The 20,580-nt window shown below is 39.8% G+C and overlaps 2 protein-coding genes across 5 annotated transcripts; one reads left to right on the top strand and one right to left on the bottom strand.

Annotated features, from left to right (window-relative positions):
- The first annotated feature begins 555 nt into the window (after window positions 1–555).
- nudt1 (nudix (nucleoside diphosphate linked moiety X)-type motif 1) lies at window positions 556–6,696 on the top strand. Its single transcript, XM_033645557.2, has 4 exons — window positions 556–746; window positions 862–1,022; window positions 3,263–3,408; window positions 6,213–6,696. The coding sequence occupies exons 2-4, from the start codon at window positions 871–873 to the stop codon at window positions 6,383–6,385; spliced, it is 471 nt and encodes a 156-aa protein (XP_033501448.1). The 5' UTR covers window positions 556–746; window positions 862–870; the 3' UTR covers window positions 6,386–6,696.
- On the bottom strand, window positions 6,692–20,580 carry snx8a (sorting nexin 8a). Of its 4 annotated transcripts, none has more exons than XM_033645553.2 (14): window positions 20,368–20,580; window positions 20,203–20,269; window positions 19,388–19,533; window positions 17,984–18,113; window positions 16,952–17,142; window positions 16,522–16,642; window positions 14,717–14,853; window positions 14,484–14,564; window positions 14,238–14,398; window positions 13,911–14,040; window positions 13,747–13,815; window positions 13,080–13,229; window positions 11,195–11,344; window positions 6,692–9,289 (listed from the first exon to the last, which is right to left on the bottom strand). In XM_033645553.2, the coding sequence occupies exons 2-14, from the start codon at window positions 20,237–20,239 to the stop codon at window positions 9,209–9,211; spliced, it is 1,584 nt and encodes a 527-aa protein (XP_033501444.1). In that variant the 5' UTR covers window positions 20,240–20,269; window positions 20,368–20,580; the 3' UTR covers window positions 6,692–9,208. The 4 variants fall into 4 exon arrangements, with proteins under 4 accessions (XP_033501444.1, XP_033501445.1, XP_078017833.1 ...); XM_033645554.2 differs by having other exon boundaries at window positions 19,388–19,515; window positions 20,368–20,579; XM_078161707.1 differs by lacking the exon at window positions 19,388–19,533 and having other exon boundaries at window positions 20,368–20,579.

The raw sequence follows: 20,580 nt of genomic DNA, 5'->3' as shown, positions 1-20,580 counted from the left end.
ATTGTGCTGTTGTAACATGGGAATTTCTCTGGAAAGCAATAAAGTCTTACCTAACTGTATCTTACAGTATCATAGCTTGTTTTATCTTTGTTTTATTACGTTTTATACCATTAAGCTATCTGTAAACCATTTGAAAAATGTTATATTTAAGTTTAAAAATATATTATTATTATTATTATTATTATTATCATCATCACCATCATCATCATCATTATCATTATTATTATTGTTATTATTATTATTAGTAGTAGTAGTAGTAGTGGTAAAGTAAATATGTAATCTAAGGTTGGTATGTTGTGCAGCAGCATGCAATTTTAAATCATAATATATTGACACATTATATCTATATACTGATGCTTTCACATTTTCAATCAAATTGTGGATTATTTTAAATCAACAGGTGTGTAAAGAGAGTTTATGTGAGTAGTTTGAGTGGAGGACACGCACACACTGTATAAGGACACGTCAAGTAAAATAGCCTACATCTTTAATTTTCTGGGAGCACGTTGGTTGTTTCTAGTCGAACATATTTCAAGGTTACACACTGAACTGATCTTTCAATTTAATGGTGGGACCGGTAGATCTAGTCTGACACTGATGAACCCAGTCCGTGCTCCTACACATCAGCGCATCATGTGACGTCGTTTGTCGCGCTGCTGCACGCGGGAGTCATTCAACGTGGAGTCTTGTTTTTATACAGTACTTCTTCTGTCGTTTTATCGGCTCACAGAGCAGAAACTGAGCAGGTGATGATGTTAACGCAGAGCTGACGGAGCTCATACAGTACAGAACCGCTGCTAATGTTGCTCCAGGTGGTGTATACGGTGTGTTTGTGTCGTTGACTTCCTCACTTCCTCTCAGACAGGTGAGATGTTGACCCCCAAGCTGCTGACCCTGGTGCTGGTGGTGCAGCCGGGCAGGGTGTTGCTCGGCATGAAGAAGAGAGGATTTGGGGCTGGGAAGTGGAACGGATTTGGGGGCAAGGTTCAGCCTGGAGAGACCATTGAAAATGCTGCAAGGAGGTAAATTCATCTCTCAAGTTGTGTTCACGAGCCTGAAATGCTGAGACACTTAAACACACAGTAGAAAGGATTAATATCCAAAATAGTTCTGATAAAGCCTGAATAAAAACAAGCTGTAAAAGCTGTAACAACAAAAAAAGGTGCATATCATTACATCACATATAATAACACATCCAACATGCATTAATAAAAACAACACAACAGGAGGTATGAAGCTGTGTTTTTGCATTTATAATCAATCAATGTGTGTATGTTTGGTGTCAGAGCAGGTGAATGAGTAGGGGAATAAATGAGTGGTGAGTCTGGACAATGTTTGGCTCATCAGTCATCAGCAGGAAGTTTGTTCCAGAGTAAAGGAAGGAAACCTTGAAGGCACTCAGGCTCCAACCCAAGCTGTTTTCTCTCAAATAAGACAAAGAGTCCTGCTTTGTGTGAAGAATACTCGGAGGCTTAATAAATAAGTAATATCTCAAAGCTATTTTAGTTACGCTTTTAAGCAAACGCATTCAGGGAATCTAATCAATACTGGAGGAAGCACGTGACAAATCCTAGTTCTTTGTGTCAGTTAAAAGTACTCTGTGCTGGGAACGATAATACTGGTATGAAAAAAACTTTACACAATGCTACGATACCATAGCAAAAAGAAAAAAGTGTTAGGTAGAATATGTGGCTATGTATATATGGAGAGGCAGGCAAATTGATACCATAAGGAGGCCGCAAGGAAGTCAGCTACAGCCAAATACCTACACAAGGAGGCTTCTTATGATGCATGGAGGGTTTCATCCCAAGTCCAGCACCCTGAGACTAGACACTAAGTGGAACGAGGGGGGCTGAGGACTGGAGAGCATCAGAGCCACTATCCAGGACGAAACAACCAAGATCCAGGAATACATAAAAAAGATGGCCCCAAAAGATTGGCTGCTAAGTGAATACCTCAGGCAGCAGAGGAGAGGGATGAACCATCATGGAAGGACAAGCCCCTGCACGGCATGTACCACCGATAGATTAAAGAAGTAGCTGACATCAAGAAATTGTACCAAAGGCTGGACTGAAAGACAGCTCAGAATCACCGATCATGGCAGCACAAGAACAGGCACTTAATACGAGATCAATAGAAGCAGGGGTCTACCACACCAGACAGGATCCCAGGTGCAGGCTTTGCAAAGATGCTCCTGAGACAGTTCAGCACACAATAGCAGCACAGTGTCAGATGCAGACAGGAGGAGCGCACATGGGACGCCATAACCAAGTGGCTAGCATAGTATCTGCACTGAGTATTGGCTGGAAGTCCCAAGGTTACAATGGAAGACACCTCCTGAGGTGGCTGAAAATGACCAAGCTAAGATCCTGTGGGACTTCCAGATCCAGACTGACAAACTGGTGATGGCTAACCAACTGGACATCGTGTTGATGGACAAACAACAGAAGAAGGCAGTGGTGATAGATGTCCTGTGTGACAACAACATCAGGAAGAAGGAACACGAGAAGCTCGAAAAATATTAAGGACTGAAAGAGGCACTAGAGCACTGGGGGCTGTGACCCACAAACTGGGAGAGTGGCTCCAGCAGATTCCAGGGACAACATCTGAGGTCTTTGTCCAGAAGAGTGCAGTCCTAGGAACAGATAAGATACTGTGCAGAACCCTCAAACTCCCAGGCCTATATACTATATATGTATATATATCCAGAGAATCCATTGATGTACATGTACTCCACTGAACCTAAAGTGTTGCTCAGGGAGATAATAATAAAGAAACAAGTACTTAACATGGCAGATACTGTATCAGAGCAGGACTTCAAATCCCCACACTTTAAGAGTAAACAGCATGTTTGGTGGTTCTGTAAACTTTGAGGGAAGTAGTGTTGAGTGGGGAAACCCAATTCACAGTCATCAGCAAATAATGGTTCTTGAATGCACCATGGTGGCACATGTTAAAAATCAACCTGCAGTTTTATTTTGACATATTTTGTTTGAAATTTATAAGGAAAAACATTAACAATATCCCAAAAAAATCTTGCAAACTAAAGACATCCACTTACTGGATTTTTTAAGAGCTCTCAACCACATCCCAAAGATAACTTTGTGTCTTTTAGCGTGGGTACGCAAACAGATCCTCCACTGGGAAACACTGATATCATCACTCTACTTGCTTTTAGATCCTGTGTGTGAAGTGTACCACGAGTTTATTTTAAAAAATAAATACACATTATTAAATATTTATTTGATGTTGTCATTTTTAGAGAGCTGGAAGAAGAAAGCGGGCTCACAGTGGACGCTCTGGAGAAGATTGGAAACATCAAATTTGAATTTGTTGGAGAAACGCAGCTGCTCGACGTCCATGTTTTCCGAGCCGACGATTATAATGGAGAACCAACAGAGTCAGAAGGTATGAGTCAGCATAATTTTTTCAGGGTTTTGTGCTTATAGGAATATAATAATCATAGTGAAAGCTATAGTCTCAAAATAGGTTTTTAAACAGTTACTTACAAAATGAAGTGTCACTTATCGCCATGGTAAAAATATTCATGCCCTTTGTGGAGAGGAACTTCACATTATTGTTGTACATAATTCCAAGTAACCAAAATGTAATCCTGCAAAAAATCCCTTTTTACTTTTAGTTCCTCTTAATCTCGACTTCCTTTTATGTTATCTCATTGCCAGTCCAGGCTTCATGGCAATTATTGTTCTGTATTGTCCTTAAAGTTTGGGTATGAGACCCTTTGGGAGTCAAAACAGTTTTCAGTTCTGCTTTAAAACCGGATAGACCACAATGACCCTTCTGAGTTGATTGAAACACTTTTCTGGCAACTTCTCCCACAGACATGACTGTGAGCAGGGTGAGCACATTAGTTAAGAGGAAGAATCTTTAAGTGCACTCTCAGTGGTAAAGTTTAAAGGGCTGTAAATACACAAAGGAAAGAAGAGGCCCTCAACAGGAGGAATGCAGAGACCTGCAGTGATCTGTATTTCCTGAGAGTTTAGCCAAGGTCAACTGGGTGAATATTAGAGGCACACAGCAAAGTGCAGCACTCAGCCAAAGAGTCTGGAGGTCAAGAGAAGCCAAACAGCCAAGGGGTGAGGAGATAAATGGAGGAAAAAGCTTAAATGAAATGTGCTGAAGTTGGTGAAAAGACAGAATGTAGAGCTGGTAACACTGATTCGACAAGATATGAAGCAACAGCTGAGACTCGGGGAATAGTTTGACTTTGTTGAGTTTCAGAAGCAGTTTGAGAAAGTGGTAATGTTTAATAAATTAAACTTTGTACTTCGTCCACAGGGCAGGGTGGCAAAAGTTAGTGACATAGTTTGTTACAAAGTGCAGTTACAGGGGAAGCCAAGCCCCAGTGGGAAGTGTGATCTTTTTTCTTTTTTTTTTTCAGTTATGGGAAATCAATGCCAAATTTCTTCCTTTTGTTTTCAAACAGAGACTAAATTTCCCCCTAAAATTCCATATTTTAAAAATGTCCACCATTTTAAATCTTACGGTTTGTTTATTCACTTTCCTGCATCTTATTGCTGACGCTGACACTCAGAGGGTAGGTTCACATTTATGCTGTCTCTTACTCACATGTGCTGTACAGTAAAAGAGTTGGTAATTGGTAAGAGTTATTCTTTTTAATAGCTATGTAGAAATCTCTTCTTAGTGCAAGTCCAATATAAGAGATCATCGACAGTCCTTATTCTCAGTAAAGCATTTACTATCACAGACAAATTTCCAATGTCAGACTAAATCATCCAAGTTTTACCTCAGTCGCTGTGCGCTCCCGTGATCTCTATCGTTTGCCCAGTGTGAGGTGGACACCAAACTCAGTCCAAGCTGTATTAAGTCAGTCTTTTTCCATTTAATCAAACTTGGTTAATATTACTATGAGTTTTTAGTCTCATGCAGACAGTGAAGTTCAGTGATGTGAACATTTTTAACAACCAATAGCTGCATTCTCTCCAGCACCAAAGAGAAAGCAGCCAACCAGGTAGACAGTAGACATGGAGGGGACTCCGGAGGGGCAAGAGTGTGGAAAAGTAGTCTCGCCACCAGACAATCAGAGATCTCCGGCTTCTGATAGTCTGGGGACACTCCTTTCTAAAGTGTGTTTAACACACTGGCGAAAACGGCCGGCAACAAAGCAACGCCTCTTGTATTTTTGAAAAGGACACGCCCTCCCGCAAATGTGCGCTCAGCCTTTTCTCGTCCGCAAGGAAACAAACACACACAGAGCTTGAAAATGGATGCCAAGAGATTTAACTCTGTTTTATCAAACGTGTGCTCAGTCCACAAGATTGTGGAAATGAAGGACTTACAGCAACTTGAGCCATTTTGTACCGCTACACGTGTTTCTAGTCGGACTATGTTTACAAGCACAAGAGTTCAGCGAGCCACCAAAGGACCACCCTGCAGATTTACTATTGGTTCTGCAACGTAGGGAGTTTTTTAAACTCTGAAATTGTATCCGCCCATCTAAACACAAAATCAGGGAGAAAGTCATCAGTCTTTAGTTAAGCAAAGCGTGTAAAGACTGACTTGTGAGTCTAGTGGAAAAGTGACTGTTCTTTTGGACTGTGGAAAAGGAGGAGAGACTGGTGGAGCTGTGGAGTGAACAGTGTTTAATTTGAGGCATATCTGATCCACCAACCAGTTATTATTTTAGTGAGAAATCCTAATTTATTAAAAGGTTCACACTTCATTTCCACGGTGTCCTCCCACTAAAATAGAGCAGTTAACCAACAGAGGCTGGTAGTGAGTTAAGGTGACAACATCCAAAATGTAAAATTTGTACACAAATACGGTTTGTCTTTATTGATTATATTGATGCAGAACTGAGGAGAATACTTTCAACATATGACGCCTTTCATCTAGTGTTTCTAGAGCTATGTGTTTTTACAGACACATAAAACATTGTTAATATTTTTTAAAGGGAGTTTGGTGTAATATTTTCTGCCAAAAGGAATTTAGTTGTAATCTTGCAAATCATGACCCTGCAAGATCCCTTGTCTTTGCAAAACCTTATAGTGTGCGACCAGAAACTCCTGTTGTCCTAAGATGTGAGGTGGTGTCAGACTTTAGTCTTAAAAGTCTTTTCAGAGTCCTTTAGTGTATGGGAGCATTAGTTGGCAGTAGTATGGTAAGGCAGATGATAAAAAGTTGTTTAATTCTTAGGTGGTCTACTTATTATTTTCCTTATTGTTTTCTAGAGATGCGGCCTCAGTGGTTCGAATGTGACAAAATTCCTTTCAGTCAAATGTGGGCCGATGACATCCTATGGTTCCCACTGATGCTCCAGAAGAAGAAATTTGTGGGATACTTTAAATTTCAGGGTCACGATGTGATCCTCAGCCACAAACTGGAGGAAGTGGAGCAACTGTGAGATGACCTGCATTTTTTGGGGACATTTTTTTACTGCAACAAAAAACCATCAATCTTCCAAAGTTCCTCTTTAAATTTTAAAGCTGTCACACGGTTCAGCGTTTGTTGTTCAGTTTCACTTGTGGGAGGAAACGGCAAGATTCCAAGAACCATGTTAACTGTACGTGTGTTTACATGTAAAATGACTGTAGCTTCTTCTTTTCTTTTTTTTACGTGTTTTCTTTAGAAATATAGCCAGCGGAAGATATTTTTTTCAGTCACACCTTACATCATTTAAAAATGAATAAAATAAAGCCATTTACTGACAGAAATATCCATTGTTATTTTATTTTTCAGGATAACTGATTTAACACAGTTCAGCAAGAATTCCTTTGATAAAATATTTACAATATCTACAGTGACAATTTTATTGGATTTCATATTCTGTGCAAGTTAGATAACTTGATTCCTGATGCATTTTTCTTGCCAAAACAAATATTTCATACTGTATGTACAGTATTACAGTTTCTTCATAGAATAAAAGTTGAAATATGTGCACATATCCTGATTTGCATGTTGGCATTGCTCATTTCAACACAGTCATTTCGGTGTGTTAGATGGTGTTAGTTGGTGACAGTTTGTGAGGTAACATGAGAGCGTATATGGCAAATTGTCCCTTTGACTTTATGTTTTATAAAATACAAGATAAACTGTATGTGTATAGACACTAATATGCATAGTTGTTTTCATGCCAAATATCTGAAAAATAGAAAGTCTAATAGTGTATGAAAAAGATGAAATGGCTTGTTTGCCCTGATACACACTGGGCCTCATGCAGACGCGATATATTAAATGTCTGCTTATTTTTGTTTATATTCAGTTTGTTCTTATTTTGTTTGTACCCACTGATTTCTGTGATTCACCAATGTTGTCTTATTTTTTCTCTTCTCTGAGGTAAAATAATATTTATTCTGACTCACCAGATGCAGACTGTGGGTATACACCTGACATTGGCTGCCTATTTCAGCCTGCATTCTCCTCCACTTCCACTGTCTGCGTGTGACCATTTTGCAGGTGCATAGTCGCTGCATCCTCGGCTTAGCAGCACCCAAGATGACTGATTGGTTTTAAGAAATACAACCCAGAGCGCTTTTTTCCCCTCTATACCAGAATAATAAAGGGTGCTTCCAAAATTTTCTCTAGGCCCCGGGAAATAGGTCTGTGTACGCAAGATGAGAAAATTTCACAAGTGGAAATTTGCTTCTACCAAGATAAGAAAAAACACCTTGTTTTCACAGTCCACAAATTATTTGTCAGCAAGGAAACAAAAGTTTTGAGGGATTTGAGGGACATAAAAATTGCTTCCATTTCATATTAAACCATTTTCTTTCATTTCAGTTTCTGTGCATCCCTCTGCTGACACATCATTTACAGCATCACAACTTTTTTGGCATTGCTGGTTTTTCAACTGTCTTGTAACAGCAATCAAATGCTCTGGAAAATCATATTAAATTTGTGTACGTTTATCTGACAGTACATCGATTTACTACCTCTACCACTCTTACGGCCTTTTTTTTGGTGGCACATCTCCAGTTCTTGGGCATTGAGTATTTACACATGGCACAACACCTGCCCTTATATAGTGTTTAGAGGGGCGTTAGCTTTGCTATGATCAAGTGGGATTCATCATTCAGCAGCACACCTGGGTAAGAGCAGATCTGGATGGTAAAGAATGTTTGGTGCACCTGGAGTTAATTTCTCTTATTTTTAATAGAAAATGAAAAGAAAATATCAGAGAAATTTAAGAAAATGTTGCTGCATGAGGCCCATCATTACACAAATTTTAATGAGGATTACTTTAACTGCCTCCATCTGTAAAGTGATCCAGCCAAAAACCTTCCAGTAAAATTAAAGTAATACAAGCGATTATTAAATTTTAATTGTGTAGGAATCCTGTTATATGATTCACTGCACATTTATTGCATTTATTTTATTTTAATTAATGTATATCATTTATCTTTGGTAGTAAATCAATAGCTTATAGTGTTATTATCGACATTATTATGCCACTAGTGCCATTTTTAATCTGTAAATCTCAAATCTCTGCCCTTTGTAGTATTAGACACTTTGAGTGTAGGCCTTCCAAAATAGCTTATAAAAAAACTGGGAGTCAATTTAAGCAGAGAAGGCAAATATGTTTCTCTATATAAAAGTAAACACGAGAAATAGCACAATTGTCCATAAAAATATAAAGTATGCTGCTACACATCCTTATGAACTAAAATCTGTATCAAAAATACATTGGTCTAAAGTTATTCAGTAAGTAAAACCTTCATGACTGGAGATTTAAAATAATCCCATCCTTTAATAAAGTCAAACTCTCTGTCCCTCTCAATTTTTCTCCATATTCTTAGTGTATAAAACTTGTCACAAGGTTAAGTTATGAACAGGTGCTGTAGGAAATGAGTTGGAATGCATGAATATGTTGTGCTGAACGTCTGACACGCTGAGTGGTCCCTTGTAAAATAACATTTAGAGGATTTTCCGTCCTACATTATTTCCTCATCAAGCAGAGCATAAAATGACACATTTATGAGCACACTGTCTTTTCCAGTTACATGGTTGATGATCAAACCCTGAAATAAGTCGATAAGTTGAGAACTCATTTACATAAAAAAAATCCTCTTATTGAATGAGTCTATATGGTGTGATAGAAGACTTTGTAGAAGGAAGAAAAAAAGTTGTGTAATCTACATTTTTCTTTAGCTCACAGAGCAAGTTATTTTCCAGTTTATGATCTTCATCAGTGGCTGTGTTTCTCTCCTGCACCTCCAGTATTCAGGCTTCAGATGGGGGGCTTCAACCCGTTATTGCCGCCAAAGAGACATCCCAGCTTTGGCTGGAGTTCATTCCACACCGCTCCCATCTGGAAAGAAAGCAAAAGGTCACTTCTCTTCATACAGATTTCCTTTAGGCTCATTATACTAATAGAACAAACGGCATCAAAATCTTTCTTTCAGGAATCATTTTCAGGAAACATTGACAGCTATGTTCACATTACAAGAAAATGTAGGAAGATTCCCTTTTTTTTATTTGCTTTCATGTGACATCTAAGTGTATAAGGTAAGTGTAGGCACAGAAATCCAATTTTTTCCAATCAGATTTGGGGCCCCTTCGTATGTCTTCCTCAATCTGATACCTATCCTCTCATGCGCCCGCTGTGAGAGCGCTCATATCAGAATTCATGTGTGTTTTTCCCATACATTCATAGTTCTTCCATGTCATACTTCACTATGCAGGCACATAGTGAAGCGGTCTGTTGAAACGATAGAAGGCTGCTGTTGCTGTACTGTGATAGGCTGGCCCAGTCACATGTCAATAGAGCCTGACTGCCAGATGCTTTCTGATGAGGACAGCTTGCCAACATGCTTGAACAACGTTGTTGTGAGGCGCTGACAGAGATATTGGAGTGTAGCTCTAGACATCCTAAGGTTTGGAGGAACTGTTCCTTCATGAAACCGTCCACACTGTGGTCCCACTAATCTTGACTCCTCCCACACCCACACCTCTCTCTCTCCACAGAACTACCAGTAAGAACTGCTAACTGAGCTACAGCTTTTGCGTTCCATCATCTATTTCCCCTTATGCTATTGTAACAACAGCTCTTAATCCAGAAGCCTCAATATGCCAAAATGTCACATTACCCCGAAAAACAATGGCAGTCGATGATGTCATACTGCATAGGCTCATAATTGGCCATGTGCTTCTGTTTGGGAAAGTGCCGTGGGAGAAACAGCCCCTTCCGAACAGCTCAACATATGGCAAGTTGTCGTCTGACCTCTGCAGCAAAATCATTTGGGAGATGAATGTTTGCACAATTATGTCATTAGTTTTTCCTGAGTAGGTATAGCTGTGGCTGGAGCAGCTATGTAAACCGCCAACCAGCTACATGACTTAACCACTGTTAGTTCACCATCAGGCCCCTGCACTCCTTGGTCCAGAAGCAGAGGCCCAGCGGAAAATGCTAAGTTAGCATTTAGCTAACTAGCTATGAGGGTCAAAAGAGAGGCAGGTAAGGTTAGGTTTTGGGGTAGGGTAAGGCTTACATCTCGGTAAATCATGTCTTAATACAGTAAATGGATAAAGAGGGATATTGCTATGTTTGGCCTCATGTTTAAGTCACTACAAGTGGCTTTTTAGCTGAGTTCAGATAACCATCGTGTTAGTGGGTTTGTCTTGTACTGAGGGTGGGCGCGGCTTGTAGGGGCATGACATATAGGCTTCAAACAGAATGTGGCTGCAGCTATAAAATGTCTCATTTTTTTCCCCAGATACCTGTTTTGCAAATGTGATATTTTTTGTTGTTGTTCGATGTGTGTCACATTACTGGTTGCATGTGAGGCGTTTCGGGGCAGAGATTCGTTCACGCTGATGTCAGATAGACCACAGGTCATTCTGAACATGAATGTGAATCGTCGAGGAAGAAAGATCTGATCTAAAAATTTAAGCATTAAGCACTGTGATGTGGACGTAGCCGTGAAATTATATTGGAGTTTAAGTGTAAAAGGCTAGGTTCAAAAAGAGCCATATAACTTAATAAATATACACAGTGTGCTTTATTTGATTTTCAAACAGGCAAAGGCATATGGGAGATTCACTCGTCTGTGTGAAATGTAAGTCGCCTCAGATCCTGCATGAGTAGAGAACGTCTCACCAGTGATACCATCCATCATTATTAGTTATTTCGTTGGACTTCAAAAGCCAATTTAAAACTGATTTGACCCTTCTTAAAGGGTCTGTGGAAAAATGATTTCCACACAAGTGGTCTCACCTCTCTGTGTCCTTGGACCTGGGAGTTAACGAAAGCCCCCAGAATGTGGGATGTGATTGGAAGGTAGATGAAGATGAGCTGTGTCTCTTGATGAAGGCAGAACAGGGAGAAGTAGTTACGCAGCTCCATGGTCTGAATGGCGTTCTCTTGCTATTAACAGAATAATAAAGAAAATTAATTGGGAAGTTGTCATCACTTACCGAATGATAATGATAATCAGTAAGAAAAAAAAAAATTGTGGAAATTTTCCTCCAACGATACTTGAGATGTGATGAGGACGATAAAGCTCTGCTCAAGCAAGGAGATGGTTATAAATCATTTCATTTCATTGTTAATTGGCTCCAGATTTGATTCACAAGTGAACTATTGCTTAATCCTCTCCTTCTGACTTAATCAGTTACTGACACCAACACTGGTTGGTGTTAGGGGTGTAAATCACAAGTTTCATCACAATATGGTACACAGATTCTTTGGACAATGATATGATATTTGCTGATATTGCAAAGTCTGCCATGATACAATATGATTTTGATTTTTATTTGAATCAATTCAGGGGCCTGTGATTGACATGAGATGAGTGGTAAATATCCTAATTGTCTTTTTCTGCTAATTTCTGATAGCATATCAAACACCCTGTCTGTTGATGTGATAAACTAAACACCTCAAGGAAAGGGAAGTGCTTTCGCATATATACGCATTAAACAGAACGCTAGGGAGGACTTGCTGTGGACAAGCCTACTGATTGCGTTTACTGTAGCCAATACTGTTGAATGTGTGTTACGATCCCTCGCCAACATTTCAGATTTACCGTAGTTACTAGTTTAACTCTGTGAACAGCAATGAGGCCAGCCTGCTCTCGGTTGGAGAGTAATTCTTGCCACCACCATCACCTAAGCCTGTGGATTTCCCCAACGAATTGGACAGGGATGAAATGGAGAAAGAAGGCGACCATGATGAAGTCGTTTGAGTCGAGATCTGAAGACAGCAGCACTGCTGGTGAAGGAGAGATGCAGCTCATCCCTGCGATGAAGCTGATGCATCTCAATGGTAGATAAAGTGTTTTGTTGGACGCAAAATTAGTATCCAGGAAATGACAAACTCTAAATACCATTAAAAATACCAACAAAATGACTTGTTTATCATTGCCGGGCCAGATGCTGGCATATAGGTGACAATCAGCAACATGTGTCAATAAAAAAAGCTACTTTGGTTTCATGGGAACTTTCAGTCTTAAGTAACTGAGTAACAGTTGATGACAGGGTGGGTCAGCTGACAGTTACAGTCGTCTAAGCCCAAACTGACAGGTCAGAAAACAGCCAACTTCTACTCTGGAAATTCATGACCACATTTGCTAAATACAGACAAACCACACTACAGGAACTACAGTCACAAGATGAGAACTAACAGGGAAACACCAGTGTCCAGTAAGTTGACAAATGCTGTTAACTGGTACTGAACCTAATGGGACTCTTCTTTGTGCCTGTGCGTGAACTTGGTTCATTTAAAGCTCTTACTCATGAAGCTATGTTAATGTATCTGTCCCCTTCAATGAATAAATCAATGCAATTTCTCAAAACTCGAAAATATAAAATAGCATAAAAATCTTTTGGTACAAACTCTTTAAAAATATCTCACATCGCTTTTACTTACATGCAGGAGATGTTGTTTAAAAATGTATTGTATACATAAGTAGAGTGCTGAATTTGAGGATTGGCTAATGAAGGGTAATGAGATCTGTCCTTGCTGCGTTTCAGGGGAGTGTATTAGCGATAGATAAACTCAGGCCAATTTAGCATTTTTTTATGACTAAACTAAAACAGTTTGCTGTCAATCAGGACGCATTGTAAAAAATGTGGAAAGAGAGAAACCGAAAGAGATTGACCACCTGAACAATTCGTGACTCCAGCTGCTCCACAGATGCCTGCTCTTTGGGCTGCACTGTGGCGCTCATCATCTGCCTCTTCATCATACCGTACTTGTGCAGAGCTCTCTGGTGCTCGTGGAGCACGCCTTTCTCATGGCGCTCACAGAGATCCTAGAGGAAAAAATACTGTCAGCTCTTCTTATGTGCCTCAATGTGACATGGTAATAAGAAAATTAACAGTAATACACAACAGCCAAGGACAATGGAAGAATGCTGACATGATAATGAATTGAAATTACCATACATATTACTGTTAATAGATTTAGTAGAGGCTATAGAAAATGCAGCTTTATCTGCCCACCAGTCCCCTTATTTAATCTCAAACCACCCACTACTAAGAGCTATATTGCTAAGTGAGATAGACTGGTTGGGTGCGTTGTTATTAAAATTAATCATTACATAATTGAGTTACTAACCGAAGATGGATTTACTGTAAATATACAGCTCCTCGTCGTGTCTCTCCATCAGAAAGCAAGAGATTGATTTTACTGCCTTGATGGATAAAATCCGCTTCATAAAGTGAGCATCATTGGACTGGGAGGTGAAATGTGCAAACATCAAAACAAAATCACCTGTCCCTGGGGGTGGACTCAAGTTAAATGAGCAGAGCAAAGTGAAACTAACTCACTCTGTACGACTGCAGCAAATCCAGGAAAAGATTCAGTTTTTCCACAACATCATCCTCTTCCCGTCTGCCCTGAGGACATAAGCAAAACAACATTTATTACCCAGTGCCAGTTTTGGACAAGCGCAGCAGAGCAGGTGGTGGGGATGAAGGACTGAGGGCTATACCTGCTGAGCAGCTTTGTCAGACAGCACGGCGAACTCCACAGACAGACTCTTCAGAGACTGACGCAGGGTCCCCCAGGTGCTTTGTGAGGAGGCCAAGGAGGGAAGAGACGAAGCATCTGAGCCCAGCGTACTGTCGAAAACAGCGTTATTACAGAGCCAGAACCCAACACTGTGATGTCTTAGCTGCCAAACTCATTTCAAACTAACAACCATGAAGAGACCCAACAACACAGAGGATTTGGAATCTTATTAACATTTGTTTTCTCAGCCCAAAACCTCTGCATACAAGACAAAGACTTTAACTTTATACCCATAATAATGAAATACCTGAGCTCTCTGCCAAACATGAGAAGATCAGTTGCATTCTCCTTAGAGCGCTCCGCCATTTTCTCAGCTCTGTCCCGCAGCTTCTGAAAGCTGTTGTGAATATTTCTAATCAGCTCTCTGCTTGTCGAAAACTGAGCTTGAATGTCAGCGGGGAGATATTCCTACAAAACAAATCAAAGAAATTCTAAATGCCGGTAATTGTTTAGGAGAAAGTAGGTTTTTTTTCATCGTACATATGTGACAAACCTTCGCCAGGGTTGCGATTCTGTTAGTCATGAACTCATCACCCGTTTTCTTGTAAGCGTCACGCAGCTTAGTCTGAACATCCTGTTAGGGAGGAACGGTTGGGGAGCGTGAGTGGAAAAAGACACTGAGTAAGTGGAACAGGATGCATCTCACTGTCATCATGATGATAATGCTCATTGCGCAACAGCCGGTGACACAGCAGGAGGCAGCGAGTTACAAAAACTACAACGTACAGAGCCACTGAAGGTGAGGAAGGTCTTGACCAACTCGTCCTCTGAGAAGAATGGGTGCCTTGCCACCAAGTTAATGAATCTGCAAAGCGCACGTCTCCTCCCTTCAATGAAGTCACGCTCAGAGACGGAGGTGAGGACTGTGGACAGAGACCAGAGAAAACATGACAAGGGTTAATGTGGAGAGAGTTGGGGCTACAAACTTAAAAAGGGACAGAGGGTTAGCAAATACAAATGCGACTTTTATATTTAAAGTCAATCAAAATAATGTAGTATTCCTTTAAAGGGGCAGTTCATCATTAGTTAGTTAGTTTCATTAGTTATACCAGTGGTGCCTGGTGAGCTAGCAGTATCGGTTAGCTACAAAGTAATCTGTAGATGCATGCTTCCGTCTGCACAGTGATACAGGAGTCGAGTGTAGTATGGTAGGGAGAAAACAGTTCCTACAAAAAACCGCTCCCAACAACGTCAGTAGATTATCTTGAGTAACTGGGTCATGATTCCTGTAAAGAGACATGGCTGTTGAGTTTTTCAAATGTAGTTTTGGCACTTTGAGCACCACAAGCCGAGTGCCATCTAGCTCCATTATATTTGAGAGAAGGTAGACATCTCTACAACACTTTGTTAACTCCCAGCAAAATATCCAGATTAATAAATAGCACTATGGGCAAGAGGAAAAATGTGTGTTTTTGATTGAAAAAAAAAAAAAAAAAAGAAATACCAAAGGAGAGCTATTTCATATGTGAAAAGAAGTTCTTTAAAGTCATTTGTGGCTCTATAGGGAGCTGGGCAAATTAAATAAATTGCCTTGAGTGATATCACTTGAGTCGGCGCTAGTTGGTGGTGAAGGCTACGTGATTAAAAATGAAAACTTTCTGGGGGTGTGGAGTTTAAAGTTACGTTGCCTCTGTAGCCTGCTCTTCCTCTCTGCCTGAGGATAGTGAATCTCCATCCTAAATATTGGGGATGATGTTGCATTGTGGGTAATGTAGGCATTGGGTTTTGACAAGAAATAAGAATGCATGGAATTAATACAGAGATATGTATTTCTTGTTCTCTTGTCCTCTCTGATGCAACTATTTGAATACATTTTGTCTGACAGTGTTATAGAGGTGAAATGCTAAAATCAGTGGAGTGCTCCTTCAACATACCGCATGTAAATTAGCCATTTTCAAAATCTTACTCAAATCCTCAAACTTCCTCTGCACTGATTACTGAAAAAATGAATAATGAAGTAGATCTTGAGCTACACATATCAGTAAGATGAGATGAAAAGGGCACAACTGGCATATTTACACGTGAGGTTTCTTTCGAACACATTTTGTGCTTGATGAAAATCTCTAATTGAGACATTGTCTTATCAAGTGTTTTGCAAGGATTCTAATGTGTGTTTGTGTGTGTGTGTGTGTGTGTGTTGACATAATTGTCATTCCAAAGCTACAATAACTTATTGTGAACTGAAACCAGCTCATTTTACACATCACTAGTTTCCTTATTTCTTTCAGGCAATAACTTTGATGAACAGCGATTACTGTGCTTGAAACAACATAGCCTGCGGGAATAACAGCTTATATTAAAATATAACATTCATTATTTATCAAGCAAAAACATGAGCAAAACAAAAAAAACACTCAGTTACCAGAAGCACCTGGATATTTACAGCTGATCTTTGAGTAAAGCATAGAAACCCAAATCCAACAATGCTCAGGAAACAATAATGGGCTCAGAAAGAAAGATGGAGGAAATGCAGACACAGAGTAATACAGTAGTAACTGTGTAGATGTCAGAGTTCAGACAGAGTAACGTACCTCCCTTTAACATTCTCTTAGGTGGCAGCGCCGGCACGACTCTGTAGGCGAATCTCTGAAGCAAAACCTCATGGAAGACATCAAAATCACTGTAACGCCGGTAAACTGATATTTTATAACGCTGAAAGCAAAAAAAGCAGAGAAAGAAAATAATCAGAAAATGGTTAAGAGCATTCAATATTAAAATTTCTGTTGGTTACATGGCTAATAACTGAAGGTAAATCTGAACTTTTCTTCGTAGAGACTGAAAACATCTACACGACAAAAAACACTGGCACCAATGTGAATTGGAAAATGAGACGTTAAGTGAGAAGAAATTATTCTGCACCAGTGCCATCAAAGTGAGACAAACAAGAAGAATACTGCACCGTTTGTTAAGGTTATTCTAACACAGTCATTTGCATGCAGTGGGAATAATGGGATCCCTTGCCTGGCTGGTGACCTGGTACTCCACATGTTTGAGGAACAGGCCCTTTTTCTCAGGTATGAGCTCAACCTGGACTGTGTCCCTGAGAAGCAGCTTATCCAGCGTGTGAGACATTGTCAGAACGTCCTCCTGAGCCGGTTGCATCCTTAATGCGTTCAGGTCACTTGGCTCCCCGAGCTGAGGTTTTGGTAACTCTGTCAAGCACACAACCAGCACCAACCTCTAATATTTGTTTTTTATGAGTATATCAAAAAAATGTAGAATGAAATGAATCTCCTAACTGTGAGGAATGCTGGTTTTAAAACCACTTTTCTCTTTTCAACAGATTACTACGTGTCTTGCTCTGTTTGACTTTAGTTGGCACAGTATTGTGCCTGGTGTCTGGTATTCATCCCTTTCTGTGCATTCCAAGAAGGTCATGAATTGAATGTAATGTACTGCGACAAATGCTGAAAACTTGCGCAGATGAGGAAGTGGCATGCAGCTAGCTGCCATACTGGCCACACCTGAAATAACACTGAGAGCCTTAAATAATCACAGAAGGTTGGGAATGGATCTAACTCAAGCCAGCATAATGGCTACCTCTATGAAAACCATGAAACTCCCTCCTATCATCTTCCCACTGTGGGACTATAGTGAAAGAATGCAACACTTAAACATAGCTGAGGCTTCTCTACCAAAATAAGATAAAACAAATAGCTGATTTACATCAAAATTCTGGCTTTTATTCTGTTGTGATAGAAACAAAGTATTGGGTAAAATTTATATTTTTGTACAAATACATTACAAATAAATACTCCTAAATGAATTTGAATTATTATGATATGCAGTATATCTAACTTAAAACAACAGGTGGATGTATCCCAGTGTTAACCTTGAGTCTGTGTGAGACAATAAAGGAGTGAAATTTGCCCTGTTCATATGAAATGTCTTACGGTAGCAGGATAGCTGAGGTTGCCCTCACACACACACAGGAATCATCAAGCTACTCATTAAGCAAAACCTTTACTGCTCTGCTGCCACACTGTCACTTACCTTGTATGCAATTCTCTAACAATTTGGGGCTTGGTTGCTTTCCTTGCTGAGCAAGAGCAATCAAGGCGAGTGCTTTATAAAGTGACAACTTGCTCAGGAATCCATCTGTGGTGTCAACATGCTCAGCAATCTGAGGGGGACAAAGACAATATGATGTGAAGCTTGCCGCTTTTCGGTCCAAGATCCAAATTCAACTGTGGTCTGCATTCCTCGACGCAAAAAAGTGCTCACTAGACACAAAGGCAATGATATGCTGAATGGTCAGGAAAGGGGAAATTCTTCTGAACCATGACAAACATTTCACACGCTAAGAGTGATTTCATAACACCAGTGTGTTGTCGCATTAGCTCATATCTAAAACCAAATCTGTGTCTTTCACAATCTGCTAACCTACACACAGTACCTACCTAACTTCCTGTTGACAATACATTACTCCTATATCTGTATATATACAAATATATTATCTGTATTGCCTAATATAAATTCCCAAAACATAATGCTGTATTAGAATCAAACAAATATTCAGAGAAATTTCCAATACCATTTTTTCCTTCCTGATGCCAATTACAATTCCTGAACTTGTGTGTCTGCCGATACCGAGTAAAGATCCAATATCACTGGGTTAAAAAAATGTAACAACATGATGTGAAATGATTGGTATCATAGTTGTCACTAAACATTAACAGAAACATACAGAGAATGGACACAATAGAACTGTTTGATTATGTAGTTTGACATTTTTCTCATGGCTAATGTTACACTTTTTATCAAATATCAAGTCTTTGCTGCTCTAAAACAGTAAGACAGTAGTAACCATTGGCTGCACAATACAACTTGATGTGTGGGCTACTGTTTTAGAGCAGCAAAGAAGAATGACTCCCGGGAAAATGGCTGTTTCATTCTCTTATGAAACTACTTGAAGGTTTATTGGCATCGACAATATCGGATCGGTGCTGGGCCTGTGTACTTGTCGATACTTGATCAAGCATTTTAGGCAGTATCGCATGGCATTTCCAATACTGGTATCGGTATCAGAGCAACTCTGCACAAGCATATTACATGCTCATGTGTTTAATTTATTAATTCATTGCTTTAGTTAAAACATGAGTCTCAGCCTTTTCAATTTACTAATCAATAATTACTTCATATTCCAGCCTCTTTTCACCCTGAAGCCTCAAGACTATAAGAGCCAATAAGTAGAGTATGTGGATGCATGGATGGATAGGATACACAAGGTATATACACATGTCAGGTAAAAGACAAGAAGCTAAAAGTGACACTTGTTTGAAAATGTTCTTTACTGTTGTTTCTAGTGGGTGTTGCCTCTGTACCATTACAAACTACAGCTTTTTTCAGACTGTTGCTTGCTGCAGCCGCTTAATGTTTTAAGTGTGAGCCCCTCACCTGGCCTACAACCGTCTTGGAGAGATCAGTCCTTTGGAGCAACCGCTGAAAAACTTCAACCTGCACTCTCTCATCTGTCCTACAGCGGATGGCCTCATATACTTCCCTGTAATAGGCAGGAACTGAGCCTAAAAGGGGAACAACACCTACATGTAGCATCACAACCACCCAAGTGTAAGAAATAGTTGATCAGAAGCATAGCCCTAATGAAAAATCACTGCAACATAAGACCTTACCTTACACCACCTTTTGACAGGACTACTCACTTTATTTCCCATCATATGACTTTATATGATCCCAACACAGATTGTACAGTTTTACTTTTCAAAGTATCCAAAACAGCACATAATCAGCTTTATCATAGCTTTACAGTAGTGAGCAGTAGATAAGATGGTGATATGAAATCTGACTTCTAAGTAATATACAGCTTATGTACTGCAACCGACTGATTTTCACGTGGCAGGAAAAAAAAGCATCAAAACTTTCCTAAACCCGTTGCTTATCTTTAACAGCAATAGTTACTGTAGCTCATCCGGTATCAAGAAAACATTAACAGGCGAATCAAAATAACATCAAGCACTCGTGGAAGGGTTTACGATGGAGCAACTTCATTTTGAGATCTTAATGTACCCAAAAGTTCTCATTGGTCAGTTCCCATCGCGACTTCACCGAGCACAGATATCAACGTTTTAAAACATCTAATACAATATTTTCAACCGGTTTGACACTGAAACCCCAAACAAAGCAGCAAAGTGATTAAGAAACGACATGGCAACACTGTGTTAAGAAGAGCAGAAGAAGTTTTCGCACCGTACCTTCATTGATCTCTCCTGCCATGGCTCTGACTGTCATGTGAGCGCAAGAGCACCTCCATGTGATTTCCTGCAGAAAAGAAAAAACAAGTAATTTATTTCTTAAAGTTGTAGCGAGCGCTGGGTAAAGTCCAAGTGTGCAGCAGAGCAATATAAACCTTCACTTACATGCACTGACAGCTGATGAGCATGTCATGTCCTGCAGTGGTGAAGTTTAAAGAAATGAAGAAGCGCTGGTGTTTGTTATTTGTATCAAAGCAGCTCAGTCAGCAGCTGTGTTAATGCAGTCAACATTTCTCATAATAGTGTGGGAACTGTTGTCTTAATAAAGCCTATTTATTTCCTGGTTTCACTTGGCTGCAAGTAAATTTGCTTAAAACA

Source organism: Epinephelus lanceolatus, chromosome 18 (genome assembly GCF_041903045.1).
Source record: "Epinephelus lanceolatus isolate andai-2023 chromosome 18, ASM4190304v1, whole genome shotgun sequence".
NCBI classification, from domain to species: Eukaryota; Metazoa; Chordata; class Actinopteri; order Perciformes; family Serranidae; genus Epinephelus; species Epinephelus lanceolatus.
Note: the sequence above shows the minus strand (reverse complement) of the source record. Positions and strands in the feature narration are given on the sequence as shown.